At 37.7% G+C, this 22,168-nt stretch overlaps 1 protein-coding gene across 12 annotated transcripts in view; it reads left to right on the top strand.

The window, feature by feature from the left end:
- RUNX1T1 (RUNX1 partner transcriptional co-repressor 1) overlaps nt 1–22,168 on the top strand; it is a 148,674-nt gene that overhangs the window by 102,933 nt on the left and 23,573 nt on the right. For all 12 annotated transcript variants that reach the window (XM_009213312.3, XM_009213307.3, XM_009213319.3 and 9 more), the window contains 3 exons: nt 8,700–8,950; nt 13,588–13,673; nt 14,236–14,437. In XM_009213312.3, coding sequence (XP_009211576.1) covers nt 8,700–8,950; nt 13,588–13,673; nt 14,236–14,437 — 539 coding nt within the window. The remainder of the gene's footprint in view (nt 1–8,699; nt 8,951–13,587; nt 13,674–14,235; nt 14,438–22,168) is intronic.

The raw sequence follows: 22,168 nt of genomic DNA, 5'->3' as shown, positions 1-22,168 counted from the left end.
TTGCCCAAGCTGGTTTCGAACTCCTGGTCTCATGTGATCCTCCCACAGTGTTGGGATTACAGGCATTAGCCACCACACCCTGCCTTTTTATATTTCATACCAAAAGAAAAAAAAATTACACATACTTTAAATTTATGGATTTGCTCATGGGATGTTATCTGTTTTTTTTTTTTTTTTTTTTTTTTTTAAGACAGTGTCTAGCTATGTTGCCCAGGCTGGTCTCAAACTCTTGGGCTCATGTGAACCTGCTGCCTCAGGCTTCTGAGTAGCTAGGACCTAGGTGTGCACCACCACACCCAGCTGGCTCCCATCTCTTTATTCTTGCACAAAGTAAGGCCCAAAGAACTTGCCTAATGTTGCAAAGTTTCTTAGTGAGAAACAAGCATATTTGCATACTTGAAATCTTCCAGTTGCATAAAATATGTTTCAATGTGCAGAATTTAAATAAGGAAACTCAACTAAGACTTAAGCTTCTCTTTTTTCACCTTACTTTCCCTCATTTATTTTCTATAGTTGCTCAAGTGGGTAGATGCCATAGTATAACATTCTGAGGTTTTATATATCTTTTTAACAGTAGAAGAGCCACAGCTAGCCTGTGTTCCTGACTAACTGTGTTCCTCAGTTAGAAAATGCTGAAGGTTGGAGGGTCAAAGGCAATCGTTTTGAAATCATATTGGTTGTATTTGTAAGATTTGTTACAACAGTACACACCAACTAAACCGACTAGGTCCATTTTTTTGTTTGTTTCTGTAAAATGAAGGAGATTTCACTATTTTTATCTTTCTAAAAGAAAAGATAGATATGCTTTACAAGGAATTGTAGGGTCAACTGTGCAAATAAGAATTAAATGTGTATAACCTGCATTCAGTATTCTATGAAAAAAATGTAGGGATTTTGTGTCAATTTATACATTCTAGTTCGCGTTCCTTCTATTATGTATTCCACAGTTGCAAGGAGTGATTTTAAAAAATATTAGTCACATCAGTTGGGAGGTCTTTCAGTGAAATAGCACAAAATTACATTTATTTATTTATTTATTGGAGATGAAGTTTTGCCCTTATTGCCCAGGCTTCGGTGAGGGATCTTGACTCACTGCAACCTCCACCTCCTGGGTTCAAGCGATTCTCCTGTCTCAGCCTCCCAAGTAGCTGAGACGTCAGGGGCCCACCACCATGCCCAGCTAATTTTTTGTGTTTTTATTAGAGACGGGGTTTCACCATGTTGGCCAGGCTGGTCTCAAACTCCTGACCTCAGGTGATCCACCCACCTCGGCCTCCCAAAGTGCTAGGATTACAGGCATGAACCACTGTGCCCAGCACAAAATTATAGAGGGCATTTTGTTCTCTCCACATTCCAGCTTCAACTTTAACTTGTTAACCTGATTTCTTGCTGCTTTGTTAGGGTCTAACCTTACTGCATACTCCTCACTTCTTAATCTGTATTCCAGCTGATGGTTTATACTGTCTTTCCTAGTTCTTATGTGTCATAATTCTATTAATACCTCACGGCCTAACTGAATATCTACTATTTGAATGAAAGCTTCCCACTTATAAATACTATAATAATGGTTACTGTTTACTGAGCACTTCAGGTATGCTGGGCCCTGTGCTAAATAATCGACAGACTAACATATAGCATTCATTTCCTCACAATCCTATGACATAGACTCAAGAAGGCCAAATAATGTGTGTGAAGTCACATGGCTTGTCAGAAGCCCTAATGGGATTCTGACCCTAGGTTCTTGGACTCAAACGCCCATGCTCTCATAGCCGTGATTCTGTACCGTTAGCCTCTGAATGCCCCTGCTTGAAAACAGAGTGCTTTGATTAACTTATTGAATGCCAAATTCATGTTAGGCTCTTTTCTTAGATTCTTTCCTATAGTTCTCTCCATAGCTTTGGGTAATCATTTCCCATTTTGCAGGCAGAAACACTGAGGCTCTTAGGGGATTCAGCCTCTTGAGTTCATATGGCCAGCAAATAGCGTAGCCACAATTTGAAGCCAAGTCCATGTGACTCCAAAACCTCTGTCTTTTTGAGTACACATTCTGGAGTAATCTCTCACTCTGCTCTCACATACCACGTGTGTTCTGTTTTTAATGGTACCTTCTGTATACATGTCCTGTATGAAAGTATAGAAGTCTTATACCTCCAATTAAATCATTTTAATGGTAAAGAATTAAAGTCTGCCCTAAATAATAATCTTATGGAAGGTTGAGGGACCATGTTTCTCTCGTCTTTGTACTGCCACTGAAGTACAGGATAGTGCATTGCACATACTGGGTACCTAAAACAAAGCAGAACACTACAAACAGAACAAAAACCACTATTGATTAAATAATTCAAATTAAACTTAATGCAGTCATTTTTAGTAGTGTATTAAATGGTCTCTCTTCCGGGCATCTTTATTTATTTATTTGGTTAAAAAAATGCATCTCTGAAATACAATAAAAACAGTCACAGACAGCCCAGGAACCAAATGCAGTGATTGGTTCACTGACCAGAAAAAACTGGAGGGCTCCAATAGAAACATACAGATGACAGATTCGAATAAGAAAGCAGAGTTCCAAACAGCAGGAGCAGCAGAAATTGAATACTTCAGCAGTGGCAGAGATTAGAGAAGGCAAGGGGAACAGCCACTAACAGACAGCCTAACTGTTGAGCAGATGGTCAGCTTCAGACATGTGACGGAAGCATTCCACCTTCTCACTGCTGGAGGGAAGGCTCAGATGGCTCCCCCAACCTGCATATTGCAATCCTTGAAGGGCTGGGCATCACGTTTGTGTGTCTGGAGTGGCAAGTATCCACCTGCCTCTTATTTACTTCTAAAAGTATTAGCACACTGCTCAGAAAGTTCTCACTCCTAGGTGGTTGTTTAGCAATGGAGAGATTAAAGGTGCTTCTCTCCTTTAGTTTGATTTTCTTTTTAAGGGCGCTGGGGAGTTTGTAATGTATTTTGTTTCAATACCTTATTCAGTATCAATAAAAGTGTATTATGTGAAATTCATATCTAAAGTCACCTCTTTCGTAACCATTTCTGAAGAGACCCTTTGCTGAATTATGTTTTAAAAATAATGATGATGAGAATGATTGCCCTCCCCCCCCGCCCCGATTCAATGTCTAGTCCTTCTATGGCAGTCTTAAACTGCACGTGTTAGAAAAGGAAAGGAAGATGTCTTTGATGTTATTAAGGTCTTTGGTCTGTGTTTAATAGAACTACCATCCTAAGATTTAGATACAGACTTCTAAAATATAAGAATAAAATAAAGTAAATCTTCAATGCCTGGTCTTAAAAGAATTTTAGACCCAGTGTCTCACTCCTACTCATTTTTCAAGGAACTACAGTCTAGGGATGGGACTTGGCTGGGCTGCTGAGACAAACAGCAAACAAATCTGGGGCCCGTGACTCTGGGGGATACTGGCAAAGTGGCACCGTGGTGTGACAAGGGCCAAGACAAAGGTATCCTGGGACTGGAAGGAGGGACCCGTGTAGAGATGCTTGAGATCAGCAATAGGACTTAGATTTGGAAAAGAAAGTTGTAGAGTGACTTCAAGTTTCTACTTGGATAATAGGTAGAAGATGGTACAGAAAGCAAAAGAGAAATGAGGCCAGTTTGGACTTGTGAAATGTCTGTCAAAACTCAGATAAGTGAGGGCGTAAGGCACATAATTTATTTAAATAAATAAATAGCAGGATGAATATTAGAATTTAAGTTTCTTCTTTCTTAGGTTTATTGTGCTCTATCAATTTGCCTTCCCCTAAAACAATATTTATAGTGGTATTTCCTCACATTAAAAAAAAAAATGTCAATGTAGAGAAAAAAACTTATACCCACTTCTGCCATGGAGATTTGTCCTCTTGTTCTACTTATTGTCATGATTTTATGATGGATTTTTTTTCATACTTCCCCGTTTCCTTGAATGTTACACTGTTTTATATAAATGTTACTAAGGGATTACCAGCACACACTAGCTAATCATCATTTTAAAAATATTTCATGTAGAGTTTTTGTTTTTATTTATTTTTATTTTTTCCTCGAGATGGAGTCTCGCTCTGTCACCTAGGCTGGAGTGCAGTGGCATGATCTTGGTTCACTGCAACCTCCCTGCCTCAGGTTCAAGTGATTCTTCTGCTTCAGCCTCCCGAGTAGCTGGGACTACAGGCATGCTCCACCACGCCTGGCTAATTTTTGTATTTTTAGTAGAGACGGAGTTTCACCATGTTGGCCAGGCTGGTCTCAAGCTGCTGACCTCAAGTGATCCATCCACCTCACCCTCCCAAACAGCTGAGATTACAGGCATGAGCCACCACGCCCAGCCTCATGTAGTTTTTAAAGGACATTTATTTTCTTTTCCTAATAGTTTACAGTTTCTGTTATCGAGGAGCTGGGGAAAAAAAGAGCCTGAGATGGGGTAAAGTATAAATTAGGTTGCCTCTTAATTTGTTTCTACAAGTGTTGTTTTCTATTAGTCCCATTTCACTGAGCAGAATACTGAAGCCAGAAAGATGGTAACTGGAGATCACACAACTGGGTCCTAAGGATCCCCTGCCCTTAGAACATTAAACCTCGAGAGAGAAACGATTGGGATCTAAATGTGGAAGTGGTTAGATTGTGTTGAGGAAAATGTCTCCTGGTAAGGAGATAGAACATCCTCAGGTAGACTTAAAAAACAAATAAAATCTTTCAGAAATACTTAAGACATAACAGACTTCTCACTTCAAATTTCGACTAGAATTTGAGTTATTTCATGGGTATACTGGTATGGGACAATGAAAAGTCTTTGCTAATTTTGCCTAATACACTGAAAAGGGCAACGAAGAATGCAAATATGGAGTTCACCCAAGCAAATGAGATATAGGTAGGTGTAGGCATTTCTAAGAAGCAGACAGACAAATGGCAATTGTTTGAGTTACCCTTCTGAACATACATGCTTTGAATAGAACTGGCCTTATAAGTAGACATTAGTAATTTGAGGAAGCACCAGAGAGACCCTTCATAGCTTTATTTTTGTGGACAGTGGAAGTTTTTGTATTTTCTTTTTTTCCCCTTCTTTTTGAAACAGGGTCTCACTCTGTTGCTCAGGCTGGAGTGCAGTGGTATGATCATGGCTCACTGCAGCCTCGATCTCGGGCTCAAGTGATCCTCCTGCCCCAGCTTCCTGCCTCGATCTCGGGCTCAAGTGATCCTCCTGCCCCAGCTTCCTGAGTATCTAGGACTACAGGTGTACGTCACCATGCCCGGCCAATTTTTTTTATTTTTTGTAGAGACAAGGTCTCACTATGTTGCCCAGGCTGGTCTCAAACTCCTGTACTCAAACAATCCTTCCTCCTGGAGCCTTCCAAAGTGCCAGGACTACAGGTATTAGTCACCACACCTCTGCAAGTGTTAATGTTTCACAACTGTTAGAATGTAAACTACCCTTGTGAGGTCATGAGCTTTATTATTTCAGTAGCTAGCAGGGTGATGGGCCCCAGGATAGGACAGTAAGACCTGATTGAAATGAGAGAACAGACTCGGGCCCTAGCCTGCCTTTTAGGACATTACTGCCCTTGCTTTAGGAAAAAATAATGCTTTTTTCCTCCCATTTAATTGGGTCATTGAAGTAATAGCACTGAACAAAGGGTTCCACTAAGGATGAAGATAAATAGCGTATCTAACCATTTAAAAATTGTAAAAATTATTCCAATGTTGTTGTTTTCATTGATCAAGGAGAGGGAAAACTAGTAAGTTGGAGTGGTTTGACCCAAATAGGTCAAAGAAAGATGTTTCATTATTTAGAAATTCTACAGGGGCTGCACTAAGAGGATGTTTTCTAATTTTTGCACAAAAAATAAGGTATAAATAATAAATTGTTCAAACCAAGGAACAGAGAACTTGGCTAAGGTGATTGCCTTAGGTACTTATGGTTTGGGCAGAGGACTATCAGCACTGTGTGTTTTGATCTGTGTAACTATGGTATTTAGCTGTAAATATAAAATACTTGAATTGCAGAGTTTGCAAACTAAAAGGGACTGCAGAAATCTTCTAGTCCAGTGGTTTTCTTTTTTTTTTTTTTTTTTTTTTTTTTTTGAGACGGAGTCTCGCTCTGTAGCCCAGGCTGGAGTGCAGTGGCCAGATCTCAGCTCACTGCAAGCTCCGCCTCCCGGGTTCACACCATTCTCCGGCCTCAGCCTCCCGAGTAGCTGGGACTACAGGCGCCCGCCACCTCGCCCGGCTATTTTTTGTATTTCTTAGTAGAGACGGGGTTTCACCGTGTTAGCCAGGATGGTCTCGATCTCCTGACCTCGTGATCCGCCCATCTCGGCCTCCCAAAGTGCTGGGATTACAGGCTTGAGCCACCGCGCCCGGCCTAGTCCAGTGGTTTTCAAACTTGATTTTAGCCGCAGACTTTTTCCTTTAAAAATGAAATCTTAAGTGGAACCCCGATGATTAACACAGATAATAAGAAGTGGGTTCCTCTGGCACTTTAAATCTTGAGAATCTTGATTCTTTGGGGGAAAAGTTCTTCATTGCCTACAAAATCCCTTAAGCACCTCAGGTGGCACAGTTTGAAAACCACTGATCTAGTCCAACCCTTTCATTTTACAGATGAATAAACTGAGGTCTAGAGAGGTTAAGTGACTTGCCCAAGGTCACACAACTAGTCATGGAAGAGCCAGGACTAGATCTCAGGTCTCTTGATTCCCAGTCCAATGCTCTTTCCACTACACCACACTGCCAGTAAGGTAGGTGCTATGTTAGCATTATGTTCACAGCCGCTAATAGTCTTCAGTATTTTCCAACTGATTTATGCTGATAATATGCATTGAATATTGAAGTGTATTATTTAGAAATTTGTAGGATATGCAAATACAGATTTGAATCACATGGGTATACTCTTAGAAGATAAATCAGTATCTAGAATGTTTCAGTTCACTTTTAAAAATTATTTTAAAGCAATGCAATTAGGTAAGGTCTCAGCTACACTGGATATTTTAGTCTGATATCAATGATCAATATGTAAGGAGTCAGTATGTTTTAGTGTAGACACATACTTTGATGGGAGTGGCATTAGGATTCCTGGCTGCCACTCCCTTGGGGGCTATGCTCTGCCATCATTTCCAATATTGGCCAGTCTATTCAGAATAGTGCATCCCTCTTAGTATGTAGTGGGCATGTTCTTTAACATAAAACTCTGAAGATTTACCCTCAGTTCTTTCTATGTCTTTACCTTCTGTCTCTAAGTCCTTTATTCTTCTCAACCTGGTGTGTATGAATTGTCACTGCGGGACCCACCCTAAAGGGGCATAAAGGATGTTTCATTGTAGAATCCTGTTGCCCCTGATCGTCTCTGTTGTTGATTCAGTTTCCACCTGGATTGCTCTAGTATTATCAGACAAAGACTAGATGCTGTCACTAGATGCCAGGAAAGTAGAAAAAGTGCCTCTATGCTGTTATTTTACTACCTAAAATAAAGAAGGCATGTAGAAGTCTGTAGCCACTGCGAACCAGTAGAATTCTTATGAGAAAATGTCCCTGAGAAAATAGATGTTACCACCTGTCTAAAGATAAGAGTGCCGGTCTTGTAAGTAAAAAGTAAGTTTGGGAGCAGTGATTACAGTCAAAGTTGAATATGGCTTGTTTCTATCTTATTGAATATATTAGGGGCTAGTCTCTAAGCAGTAGAAGTATATACAGCCAGAAATTACTTCTTGAGTCCTACATTTATTTGAGAATCAAGGAATCGTGACTAGTTATCAGGTCTTATTTATAGAATGCATTCCTTCTGAAAGCCAAGTTCAGAGTTCTGTGCATCACATGGTGATGTGTCGTCAGGGTGTTCCCGTCCTGCCGTATAACCTGATAACCCCAGACAGGATACATTAGCTCTCTGTGTATGTGTTTCCTCAACTTTAAAATAAAATAATGACCTAGATCTTCCTTCTAGTCCAGGCTAGCTCTGTATGACTGCTGATTGATTACCTTGGTGACTCAAGATAGTGTCAGGGTCTCAGACATTGCATTGCATGCTGTGTTCACTCAGTTTGATCCTTACTTTCCTGTAGAAGTTTCTGTGATGATGGAAATGTTATATATCTGTGCAGTCCACTACTGAAGCCACCGGCCACGCGTGCCTGTTGAGCACATGAAATGTGGCTGCTGATACTGAAGAACTGAATTTTAAGCTTTATTTAATTTTAAGTAACTTACATTTTAAGTTCAGCAACCACGTGTAGCTAATGTATTGAACAACACAGTTCTTAGATGTTCTCTGACACAGAAGTCAGATACCAAGCGGAATAGGTGTAGCTCAAGTGTTCATCAAGAGAGTGGTGATGTTTTACCTTGATGATTCTTCATCAAATATAGTCGGTCTTAGGGTAACTTGTTAGAAATCAAGCACTGTTTTTTGAATGAAAATGTTATCTACAGGAGACTTGAGTTTCCTCTTGTTTGTGACTTAACCACATGAGCTTCAACTGAAAAGATATTTGCTAATTTGATGAGAAGTGAAGCATTTTCTCCTATCTGCAGGCTTATGATCATTTAGGTCTCGACACAGGTCTCAGTGAATTCCCGTATGTTTTCTGGGAAGCTGAGTTTAGGTTTCTGGTCAGTAAAAAATATTCTGTCTTTATTCCAAGCTCAAATATGAGTGACTGAACTGTGCTGATTTCTGAATAGATGATGAAACAAACTCTTGTTTTTTCCCTCTTAGAACCAAAGAAAATGGCTTTGACAGAGAGCCTTTGCACTCAGAACATCCAAGCAAGCGACCATGCACTATTAGCCCAGGCCAGCGGTACAGTCCAAATAACGGCTTATCCTACCAGCCCAATGGCCTGCCTCACCCCACCCCACCTCCACCTCAGCATTACCGTTTGGATGATATGGCCATTGCCCACCACTACAGGGACTCCTATCGACACCCCAGCCACAGGGACCTCAGGGACAGAAACAGACCTATGGGTAAGACTGAAGGATCTGTTCACTTCTTATGGGATTGGGTGCTTGAAGACTTGCACCATTACTTCTGAACTGAACTTGAGGCTTGAAATCTGTGATAGGGATAAAAATTATCTTATCTTATCTTGCTTTATATTGTCTCCTTTATGAAAAAAACTTGATTGGTATTAATAGACTTTTCAACAGCTGTGCGCTGTCTCTCTCCTAATCACTTGTATTCTTTAAGACAGTACACTAAATTTCTTTGGAGGAGGGCATCTATATTAATACAAGACCCTCAATTGTGTTTGTAACAAATGCAAAATAAATTTTTAGCTTGAATTCTCTTTTAACACGAGACTTCATATGCAGTCTGCCTGCCACAAATATTTTTAAAAATCACTTTATTTTCTTGCATTGTGTCTTTTGTTTCAGATAGTCTCTACGTTTATTTTGATTTTTTTCAAGCCTCCATGATATTCCATATTTCCAAAGTATGATATGGTATGCTATCTGTGGCTTCACAGATGTTTCCTGAGGAATGATTTGGTACTTTTGTTTACTTGAAAATGCCAGTGATTGAAGTTAATATTGACAATTTGGGGTCAAGGATCGGAATACTGAAGAAGTGAATTTGGGCAAATATGTGTTCTATTTCCCTGTGTTCATTCCTTCTTTGCATAAAACTATTAGAAGTAAAGCATTTTGTCTGGGTGCAGTGGCTCACGCCTATAATCCCAGCACTTTGGGAGGCCGACATGGGTAGATGAGTTTGAGCTCAGGAGTTTGAGACCAGCCTGGGCACTGTGACAAAATCCCGTCTCTACTAAAATTACAAAATTAGCCAGGCATGGTGGTGGACTCCTTTAGCCCCAGCTACCTGTGGGGCTGAGGCAGGAGGATCGCTTGAGCCCAGGAAGCAGAGGTTACAGTGAGATGTGATCATGCCACTGCACCCCACACCATGCACCCCAGCCTGGGTGGCAGAGCAAGACCCTGTCTCAAAAAAAAAAAAAAAAAAAAAAAAGAAGTAGTAAAGCATTTTGAAGACATTGCCTTCTGTAGAACAAATGTCTACCATGAAAAGTGAGAGAGAAGATGAACAAGGTAAGTTTTTAAACACATGATTAGTGGTTCAGTGGTGGAGATGATAGTGTATCAGAGGGTTATTAGTAAGTACACTGTTACTGGAGTGCCTTCAATTCTTAATTAGTGATGAGTCTAACTGAGAGCAATAGTGAGTCTCCTCTTTTTCCATCTCCTGTGTCCACATCACCCACCAACAGGACTTTTTCTACCTGGTAACGAATTGCTGGCAAACTTTCCTGATGCAGGTGACTTAGTGGCCAGTACACTAGAAAGAGCAGGGGATGAAGTGCAAGTAGAAAACCCAAAAACAGAGCTGAGGATACAGAATTCTGGGGAATGTAGCCAGCCAGTTATTCACTACTTGATTACAGTGATGGTGGTTTTTGTTTTGTTTTGTTTTTAGCCACAGGCAGAGAGAGTCTTAATATATAAAGTTTACATTTGATTTCCAAGTACGTTGCTAGCGAACAGGGGCTCCACGTGTAGGGCATTTTTTGCCTTTCTACGCCCAACACCCCAAATGTTTAGAAAGCAGGAAGAGTCAGGATGAGGGGAGGGGCGATTGAAGCTTTGGTTGTAAGATAGTAAATTAGTAGTTCTGGTTCTCCACAACAGTAATTTCTACGTTTATATAGTGTGTCAGACAAATGACTAAGCATATAATTTGTGCTTTCTTAATAGCCAATCTGTCTAATGTTCTCGCAGGTACCATTTCTGAAGAGCTTTCAAAGGTGGTTATGCTATTTCTTGATCTGGATTGATATTTGGACCCCAAAATCAAATGTGATAACAATTCCCTTCTACACAAAGCCTTAGCATTTATTTATGACTTAAGTACTGAAAACCATGACTGCATGTTTTTAAATAGCAGTGGAGTCATCAGGTCGTGGTGAGACCAATTCAAGGGATCCCATTTTGTAGATGTGTTAGCAAATGGCCTGTTTCTTAGGCAGCAGGTGCTATTTTGTGAAATATTAGTTCCAGTGCACTATACAGTAATCAGCAAGGAAGTAATTACACTTATGTGCAACGATTATGTTTTCATCAAGTAATGTAAAATATCCCTTTATGAATTATATCTGTATCCATTGGTTTTATGTGATTTTCTTCAGACCATGTTCCTTACCTTTTAATTATATTAGCTTATAAAACTAATAGTGCTAATCTCTATAAATATGTGCAGCTACTAAACCATCCCTAAAGTCTGGCAGAGTTTAGTGTGTGTTAATGTAAAATAAAATCTTGATGTATGAGCAACAAATTATGGTATTACATCAGGCTGCCATTTTGAGAATATAAAAATTGTCATAAAGATATACTTAGTCTGGTATGATTTGTAAATGCCTATTATGTGTAGGGACATATACTCACTAGAATCCTTCAGTAAAGTAACCTGTTAGCGGCATTAGTTTATAAGTAAGCTTAGAGTTTTAGCCTAGTCAAAATATTCTAAAACAAAATAACTAGTTAAGACTCAACATTAGTGTCAAATTTCCCACAAATGAAAATGTGATTATGAGCTATTTAATGATTATGAGCTATTTTCCCCTGGTACATCCCTCTGGTATTATGACTATAAATAAAAATTGTGTGCTGCTGAATATTTAAGTATCTTAAATAGAGAAATTAGTAAATGTAAAATCTTGATTTATTTTTTATTTTTAAAGATTTGATTATATCTAACAAATGACTTTCAGTGTTCAAAAGCAGCAAATGAATCTTACATTTTTTCAGCAAGTACTTGAGCTCAAACATGTTTCTAATACACTTAGTATTTTTTTTAAATGAGATGAAGCTTAGTACTGTTTCACAAATGCTGAAATCCCACTACCACAGATGTCCTGTTGCTCATTAATATTACTCCAGGCGTTACAGCTTGTGTCATTACTGATTTCTTCTGCTGAATTTTTCAAGCTTTTGAGACCTCTGGAATTCTTGTCCTTAAAGGCAAATATTCAGATGCCTCTAACATGGAAGTCACTGTCACATTTATATCCTTATCACTTTCTGGTTATTTTGTGTGGTGACTAATTTTAACAGTAGTGGTTTTTCCCTAAAACACAGGCAACAAATAAGTTAACAAAAATTACATATTTGCAAACATTTCAACTTGAAATAATCACAACAGAGCAGTAACTAAGTACTATTTTTCCCAATGTGTTTATATTATGCAAATTAATAAAACATATTTGCACTTTTACTTTTTAACCAATAGGTGGCATTGACAATTTTAACTTTTAAAATATATCTTAGAATATATTCTAATTGGACAGGAGTGGTACAAAGCATCTTGCATTTAGCTTTTCAGTTAGTCTGAGAAAGGGTTGTCATAAATTTGTTCACTTCCATCAGTTGTAAATGAAATCTCTTTACATGGTTGGCTGAACAGAGTCATGTGACTCATCTTTATTTGTGTACATCAGCGAAAATAAAAGGGATTTCTAACCACTTAAATCTCACAAAAAGTAAAATTCAGTGTCTTATAACTCGTTTGGTCATTTAATTCTTACATAAGTTCCACAGAGAGGTAGCCCAGTTATCTAGAAACCCAAACTATAAGAAACCTTATTTGCTGTTCAGAGTAACATTTTGAGAATTGGTAACCAAAAATAATAGTTTTGTTCATTTAAATTGCAAAATAATGCCACAGCTCAATGACTTTCCTATTCAACAGAATATAAAGTGAATATGTAAGAGGAATAACACGTTTCCAGGTTTCTCTGATCGGAACCTTTCAGGCCATCTTTTTAGTGAGACACATTTACTTCCTATTTTAATGAGCATGCTAGCTAACTGCTTAAATTCGTTAATACTGGTGCTCACCTGGTAAACACTTATATATTACTTTTTCATAGTGGTATCTTAACTATGATGCTAAAGAGCATTAAGTCTTATGGACTTCAAATTAGGATTTTCAGTTGGTTCACTTGGATTTATGATATTTGTCAAATTATATCTTGTATGTTAATTTTGTAATGAAGGATGTCCAATTTACTTTAATTTTTTATTTTTTGGTAAACCAAATGAGTATGTGTAGCTCCATATTATACAAGCCTTCTCTTCATGGTCTAATTTTGTCATGTAGGTATATGTGTTAGGATTGTATTCATTTATACAAGGCTGAAATATGGAAAAATTTACCATGCTTGTTTTGGGAAAGCATGTCCCTTCCCATGTAAAATGACTTATGTTGTCTTTATTTTTAATGCAGGACGTCAACGCTTTAAAAACCACTTAATGTCTACTTGTGGTTTCTTGTATTTATTAAGAGTTAGAATATATTTTTGCTTACAGAGTGTTACGTGGATAACTAGCTGTGGGCTTGGTGTCACTTAACTGTCTCTTGTGTGTAAAATAAAGTCTTCTGACCAGCTGACCTCTAAAATTCCTTCTAGTTCTAGTATTTTATCATTCTGTGAGGAACCTATTAGGTAATTCTGAATCATGTCTCCATTCAAAATCAAATGTATTTTTACATCGCATTTGCCCACATAGTCCTTGCTGTGAGTCTGTGTGTGTATGGGTTGTATACTGAACGCTTTAGGGTTATTCAGCCTTCTCTATCTTTGTAGGGTTGCATGGCACACGTCAAGAAGAAATGATTGATCACAGACTAACAGACAGAGAATGGGCAGAAGAGTGGAAACATCTTGACCACGTAAGACATCAGTAATCATTTGGGATTAAAAAATGTTTGGAAAACAACTGGAGTGAGGTTATGTGATAAAATAAAAGCTTGGTGATCCTTTGAAGGTATTGTGTTTCCTGCTATCCTTGAAAAAAATAATGAGCAAGAATATTTGAAGTAGAATGTAGGATTTGATTTCTAAATTGATATGAAAGCCACTTAAGAGAAATGTTTAGATCTTGGAAAGGAATTCTCAAAGCCAGATCAGTGGGCTACTGTTTTATTGTGAAAAGGTTATTTAATTTATAAAGTAATGGGATTAGTATTTAGAGAGGTGGATTTACTGGCTATAGTGCCTTCAGGTGAAATTTTCCTTCTGTCTTGTGTTCATACATCTATCTTCTCATTCCCATCGAATTTTCTCATCTATTGGCTCTGAATTTCAAATCTAGCTGTAGAAAATACTAGACCAAAACCTTCAGGGATAAAATTGCTTCCTTCATTGTCCTGAAATGGTTTGTTTCACTATTCAGTAAAATCTTTAATTGTGATGATTTATATGCTCTTCCCTATTCTCCCCTTTCCCACATAGCTGTTAAACTGCATAATGGACATGGTAGAAAAAACAAGGCGATCTCTCACCGTACTAAGGCGGTGTCAAGAAGCAGACCGGGAAGAATTGAATTACTGGATCCGGCGATACAGTGATGCCGAGGACTTAAAAAAAGGTGGCGGCAGTAGCAGCAGTCACTCCAGGCAGCAGAGTCCCGTCAACCCAGACCCAGTTACACTAGGTAACTTTTCTTCAGATGAGTATCTCGAACACATATTTCTTATGCTGTTAATGCTGACTTTATTTTTAACTTCTTTTTAAAATTAAAGGATATGCAAGGAATTTTAAGACAATAAACAATTTACATATCCTCCAATATGTCTTATCTGTCTGTTAGGAATTTGGGCAGATTGGCATAGACAGAGATTGCCACAAAACTTAAATTCCTTTTCCAGGTAAATGTATTGAGCTGATGGCAGAGTTTCCGCACTGAACCAGAATTTCATGTGCTTAACTAAAACTTGCGCTCCTTCAAAATGCCTCAAAATAGCAAAAACAATCTCAGGGAGTGGGCCTGGGGCTTAGACACTTCCATCAAGGTCTCTAGTGAATTCTGCCACTGCCTACCGATGTTAGCACTGCACACGAGGATGTATGTTTCAAATTATTAATTCAAGAAACAGCCCATAAGACAATCTTGTTTGTTAGTTGAATCTCAGATACACACATATATATGTGTGTATATATATATATGGTTTTTTTTTTACTTTTTTCTCAACAGCCCCTGCCCAGAGAGACCTAAAAACTATATATTTTGCCTACAGCTATTTTTAAATTAATGATACCGATGCAGCACTCTTCCTTTGATTTGATCTTAACTTGCATTACTTGATCATGATTGTATTAATTCTAGTTTTATAATGGGACTCATAATATAGTTGTGCCTTAGAAATGGAATGTTAGTATGTAACTGTATTACTTATTGATATTTGGGAATTGTTGGGGTTATAGATAGAATATAATCCCATATATGTTGAAAGAAATCGTCAACCTCAAAGAATTTTTGTGTGGCCTGTGAACTTTTACCTAAATTAATAATATGGTTTTGTCGCTGACATTACCGCCTATTACGTGTGAATACTTTTTGAGTAAACTTACGGAGATGGATTTCTGTGGATTCTTGTTCTCTTATATTCTCTTATGTGATTAACCCCATACCCATCTGCTAATTCAAGTTAGAGTACTGTCCATGCTGCAAAACATGTGCAGATTAAGCTCATAACTTTGGCCTCATTAGTATTATGACTATCAAAAGTTAAAAACTTGAAGTATATGATCTGTCTATTGATCACATTATTGTTTTCAATTTGTTCTCAGCCAGTGTAGCTTTCTATGCACTTAGGTTTGTAGATTTTTGCTAATCTCTGAATGCTGAATGCCTATTGTCATAAGTATTAAATAATGGAAGAGTCTAAGTCACTTAATTTACCTAACAAATATTATTCTAAAGCATATTTTAAAGGCAAAACTGTATTTGTCAGGTCAGAGTAAGGCAAGCAGCGAAAACAGAATTACATTTGGTTTGAGCTTGTATTGGTCGAAACCAAACTATTTAGAGCAGAGTGGAAAAAAAGTCTTGTGTTTATTTCCTTATTATGAACAAAAATTGATTAATCATGAGAGATTTGCTTAGGACAGAGGAGACATTTATAACTATCCAGTCTAGGCAAAAATCGAGAGCCTTGAAGTAAATAAAACTTAGGGAGTTAAAACATTTAGTTTGGCTTATTCTATTGAACAGATTCATTGAGTCAGTATTTATTTACTGAGTGCTTACTATATGCCAGGCATTGTGCTAGGCATTCTAATGAAGGAAAAAGAGTCTTCATTTCTTTCTTTGAGGGCCTTTGGGTCTAGTGGAAGAAGGCAAGGGAATAGCTAGTGTTAAGGCCATAGGATAGTTACCTCAATTCAGTTGACCAAACTGACCAGATTGCTATCATCTGCCATCCACTGTAAAAGAAACATCTCCAAAATTGATCAGACTTCATACCTAAGTGAGTTATCAGCACATAGAACAAGGGCCATTTTGTGTATAGTCACTAATGCTACAGTCAGATTCTGGTGATACAGGTGTATATCATGTTTTCCAGGAAGAGAGGTTCATTGTCCCTGTTACATAACCAAAATACACTTGGTTTTAAAAAACTCCTTTTTAAAAGTACGCAAACTGTACTATTTTTAGTGATGTTCAGTGGATTTATATTTTTGTTAAACCTGAGATGTTTGTTTGGCTTTAAGCTTTTGTAAGTTATATTAGTCAAAGGGTACAGCATTTAATTTCTTTGTTTATAGACAACATTAAGACATTATGTTCTTTATGGACACAGAATCCTAAGTTGCCATTAAGACACTATTATAACTTTAGAGAAAATCTGTGTAGAACTCTGCAGTGTGCAAATTTTAGCATCCAATAGTGTTTTGACAGTTTTTTTCACTGTACATCCTTACTAGCTGATTCTTTCAGCCTTGTGTACTATTTTCTGAGACAGAGCTATGGCTGTAAATAAGAGGACAGGTGGTTTGTAATTATGGGCCACAATCATTTACATTAAGTGCTTTCTAAGTCCCTCTTCCAGGCTTTGAAGTTGAATGAATTGATGTGTGTAGTGAAAGGATTGGAGATTATTGGCTGATAAATCTATTTTCTGTGGCTGGAAAGTGTTTAATGGAGTGCACGTGTGCAGATAAATCTATGGATATGTCTATATCTTTATATACATTTAGATCTCCATATCCCCAGTGGTATGTATTTCTTTTAGCCTAATTCTTTTGCTTCTTAAACTACTGTCTGGTCTCAAATGAGACCTTTGGAATATATTATAGAAGATATCTTTGGTTCAAAATATTGCCCTACTTATATCCCTAACTTGGAAACACTGGGAATGTTTAGTCATACACACATTCTTAGCATTTTAAAATTATATTTGGGGACTTCACAGAGAAGAATGTAACTTTCATGACTGATGTGTTGTGCTTGTTAAACTCAATCCCATTCTCACTTTTGAAATATATCCGTAGTATTAAGTGAGTATAGGGGTTTAGTAAAATAACTCAATTAATCTATTACTAATTGAATTTTAAGAGTTTTCCTGGCCAGACGCAGTGGCTCACACCTGTAATCCGAGCACTTTGGAAGGCTGAGGCAGGCGGATCACAAGGTCGGGGGTTCGAGACCAGCCTGGCCAACATGGTGAAACCCCTTCTCTACTAAAGATTAAAAAAAAAAAAAAAAAAATTAATCAGGCATACTGGCACATGCCTGTAATCCCAGCTACTTGGAAGGCTAAGGCAGGAGAGTCACTTGAACCTGGGAGGCGGAGGTGGCAGTGAGCCGAGATCACGCCATTGTACTCCAGCCTGGATGACAGGGCAAGACTGTGTCTCAAAAAAAAAAAAAAAAAAAAGTTTTCCCAAGATACTAAAATCTCTTTTTTGAATAACTTCTGAAACAGTTTTTAACACTGAGTAACTGAGTATACACTGAATTCATAATGGTATTTCTGTTCTTTAAATAAAATGCAAGTTGACATCTTGAAGGACTTTTCATAAAGTAGGTTTTCTTGAAATAATAGATATTTATTATATTTACTGTTTTTACTCATTTACTTTCCAGGGAGAACTCCAAATATCCAACTCTTAACAAAATTAGAAAGCAAATTTTAACACAGCTGTCTCTATTTTCAAAGTATGACTTACTTTACATTTAAGTTTTATTACATGGTATACTTCACAGAAGAAGAGCAAGATAATGTGATCAGAACTGACAGATTTGACCATGAAGTAGAATTACTTTTATATGTATAGAGAGGCAGTTGCTGGTTAGCACTTTGTATGTTTTCTGAAGTGCTTGTCAGAATCTCCGTAGTAGATCTTTTTCCTTTCTTTGTCTTTGGTTCCTTTTTCTCTCAGAATGTTGTCACGTCACTCTCTTGGCTCCTGACATTTTTCTTTTAAATTACTTTCCTTTTTACTAGCTTTTGACTATTCTAGAATCTTTCTGTAGTTTGTCTTGTATCTGTGTGTTCTCTCTTTGTTTTCTAGAAGTCTTCCACATCTTTTTTTTTTTTTTTTTTTTGAGACGGGGTCTCACTTTGTCACTCAAGGTGAAGTGTGGTGGCATAATCTTGGCTCACTGCAGCCTTGACCTCCTGGGCTCCCACCTCAGCCCCCGAAGTAGCTGGGACTACAGGTGACTGCCACCACACCCAGGTAATTTTTTTGTATTTTTTGTAGGGGTGGGGTTTTGCCTTATCGCCCAGGGTGGTTTTGAACTCCTGAGCTCAACGGATCTGCCCACCTTGGCCTCCCAAAGTGCTAGTATTACAGGCGTGAGCCACTGTACCTGGCCAAAATTTTTTTCTAATGATAGGTTTAAGGTTATTGTCAGGGACTGGACATAAATTCTCAAATATAAATACACTTTCCCTGTGCTTTTAAAAAATGTATGAACATTGTGATGATGTCGTAGTAAATTTAGAAAATACCTTCACTCTGTTTTGTTAAGAGTTTAGTACTTGCCAGAGATAGAAATATCAAAAAGTTTTGTTTAAGTGTAATGAAAAATCAAACTTAGCATTCATAAAAAACTTAGAGCCGGGAGTGGTGGCTGACGCCTGTAATCCCAACACTTGGGGAGGCCGAGGCGGGCAGATCACTAGGTCAGGATATTGAGATCATCCTGGCTAACAGGGTGAAACCCCATCTCCACTAAAAATACAAAAAATTAGCCAGATATGGTGGTGCACCCCTGTAGTCCCAGCTACTCGGGAGGCTGATGCAGGAGAATTGCTTGAACCCTGGAGGAGGAGGTTGCAGTGAACCAAGATCGTACCACTGTATTCCAGCCTGGAGGACAGAATGAGACTCTGTCTCAAAAAAAAAAAAAAAAAAAAAAAGCTTGATAGCTCCCCTGTCCCAAGTGGGTTGGTAGAGGAATTAGTATTTTAAAATACTGCTAGCTGGCAAGTTTTATGATTGTCATATGATTGAATTATGGAATTTCTCATTGCTCTGTAAATCCTCAGGAAATCTAGCATGAAGGTTGAAAGCACAAACTCAGTAGAATTTCTAGATTCAAATTACTCATTCCTCTCCATATTAGTTTTGCAGCCTTTGGCAGGTCATAATCTCTTTGTGCTTCAGTTTCCTCGTGTAAAATGGGGATGGTAATACATATTTCATAAGCATTTCTGTATAATGAGTTAATAGGTAAAAAACTTATGAGACAGTGCCTGACACATAGTAGATGTGTTATAGCTTAGCTGTTACTATTATTTAGATGCGCATTCTCAAAAATAACTTTTTGCTGGGAGTAGTGGCTCATGCCTGTAATCCCAGCACTTTGGGAGGCTGAGGTGAGAGGATCCCTTGAGTCCAGGAGTTTGAGTCCAGCCTGGAAAACACAGTGAGACCCCATCTCTACCAAAAATCGAAAAATTAGCTGGACATGATGGTGCATGCCTGTGGTCCCAATTGCTCAGGAGGCTAAGATGGGAGGTTTCCTTGAGCCCAGGAGGTCAAGGTGACAGTAAGCCATGTTTGTGCCACTGCCCTGTAGCCTGGGCAACAGAGCAAGACCTTGTGTCAAAAAGTAAAATTAAAAAATTTTAAAAATAAAATAAAATGAACTTTAAAAAATAGTGGTAAATGAAACTAGTAAAGTTTTTCCTTGGCATTCAAGATTGTGTATTGAGTATTTTTTCATCTACAAAGTACTTCTAAGCAGTTGGCTACTTTAATAGGCACAGGATTAGAAAATACTCCTGTCTTAAATATAGTAAATCTGTTGTACCTTTGGGACCCTAATTCATAATACAAGTCTATAGAAAAATAGATTTCTCCCAGCCAATGAAATATTTCAACTTCTATACTCTCAGAATATGAAAAACACAAACAAGTTATTCTGTGTATATTTCCATGTAAATGTTTGGAGTTCTGTACCCTTGTATTGATTTCTTTAAATCACATCATGAAATTAATCTCTCAGTCATTCAGCTGACTTCATAATGCAAATGCCTACTGTACTTAACTATATTGGGTTTAAAAATAAGGGACTATTAGTTAAATATGTCCATCTTTTAAAATTAAGAGGAGATGGTTACTTCCTGGAGCATTAAGTATGTTTGTTGTAAAAAATGGAAATCCTAAAGCAGTTGCTAGCTTCTAGGTTGGATTTAGGCTTCTGAAACCTAGGGTGAAGATTTCTGAATGCATTATCCTTAAAAGCAAGTGGCATTTGTAAAGATAAAATTACTTAACTCTTTCTTTCTTTTGATGGTTTTTGTAATAGATATTATCATGATCACAGCCTCACTCTGCCCAATACAGGATGAAGGCCATACCTAGGTGCTGCCAAGCTTTGAGCATTGCTGTCCTGGGTCATATGAGGTCACATTGCTTCTCCAAAGGCTATCAGCTCATCCCTTCATGTATATTGATGGCGGCCCTTGCAGTATCTAGTATCCAATGGTCTCCATCCTGTCGTAAGTGTAGTGCATCTTCCATCTCTTTCATACATCATAGATTGCTCTTTCTGTTCTTTCACATTTCTTACACCATTTTCTGTCACTATGACCTGGTCTCCTCTCTTCATGGACATGAATTATTTTCAAGAGGCTCTCTTCATCCTCATCCCCTCTCATCCCCCCCAAGCAATTTGCAACCCAAAGCAAGCTAGACTTAACTTAGAAGGACTTTTCTATAATGTTTTCATCTTTCAGTAGTTGCATATATATATATATATATACACACACACACATATTTCACATTTTAAACCATCTTGTATAGATTCTTCTGTCTTTGCTTTTACCACTACATTTTAGAACAATGATTCCTTTTTATAGCAATCTATATTTTATAGGTGCTGACGAGTTAATGGTTAAGAATTAGCTTCTTTAGAATCTAAGCCTTAGAATCTTAGGGTGTTTTAGGTAGATGTGTCTAGATTAGCCAGTATTCTAAAATAGTAAAGTCCTAGGAGAGAATTGTCCCTTGTTTTGTTTTTCAAACTCAGTTTTCCCTATATAGATTCTGATATTGCTGCTGTTTAATCAGAAGAGGAGATATTAAATGTATTAGTCATTTGGTTTCTGAAGCTATAAAGTAGCGTTTATCAGGGTATCAAATAGATTTCTGAGGAGTACACCTGCTACCAATCACTCTGTTCTTTTTGTTGGTAGACCTGACATTTATCGAGTACACTAACTTAGAACTAGAGAGGATATTGTAAAATACGTATATATGATTATTTCCCTTTAGATTCTGCTATTTTGAAAAACCGTCTTTTAGAAGGTAGGTTATCATTAAGAAAATTTTTGCATAATTGGCTTTAGCATTTCTATTGGGTTTCTAAGTCAGTTAAAGTTTGAGCGTATGTGGACATGGCAATATGTCAGTGAGAAATTTAGGAAGGTGTAGCCAAGGTGAAACATTATACAACTTTCCAGTGTGGTATATGTACCCTCAAGACACCTGCTGTGCAGCCCATAGAAGGTGGAAGGTCAATTGAGCCTGGCACGTTAATATTTGAGTCAATTTGGGTGTTATAAACATTCAAGGGTGAGGCTCAAGTAAAATTTTTGAAAGTGTCATCTAAGAAATTTGAAGATTTTGCTTCCAAGGACAAACGCAGTGAATTGTGAACTATAGAAATATTTTCTGTTTCCAAGCGACATAGATTCTGGGAGTTTAAAAAATTACTTGGTGTATATTGCTTAATCCAAACTTCTTTAATGGCTTTGTTCTCTTCAAAATTTGTGGTATTTGGATTTTTAACATTGAGAGAAAAGATAAACTTTAAAATATTCTCTTCACCTTAGTTATTTATAAGGAAATAATTATATAGCCATTCTTACAAGAGCATGTAGTAATAATAATGATGATAATAATGAGGATAATAGCAAATACCAGA

Source organism: Papio anubis, chromosome 8 (genome assembly GCF_008728515.1).
Source record: "Papio anubis isolate 15944 chromosome 8, Panubis1.0, whole genome shotgun sequence".
Classification (NCBI taxonomy): domain Eukaryota; kingdom Metazoa; phylum Chordata; class Mammalia; order Primates; family Cercopithecidae; genus Papio; species Papio anubis.
Note: the sequence above shows the minus strand (reverse complement) of the source record. Positions and strands in the feature narration are given on the sequence as shown.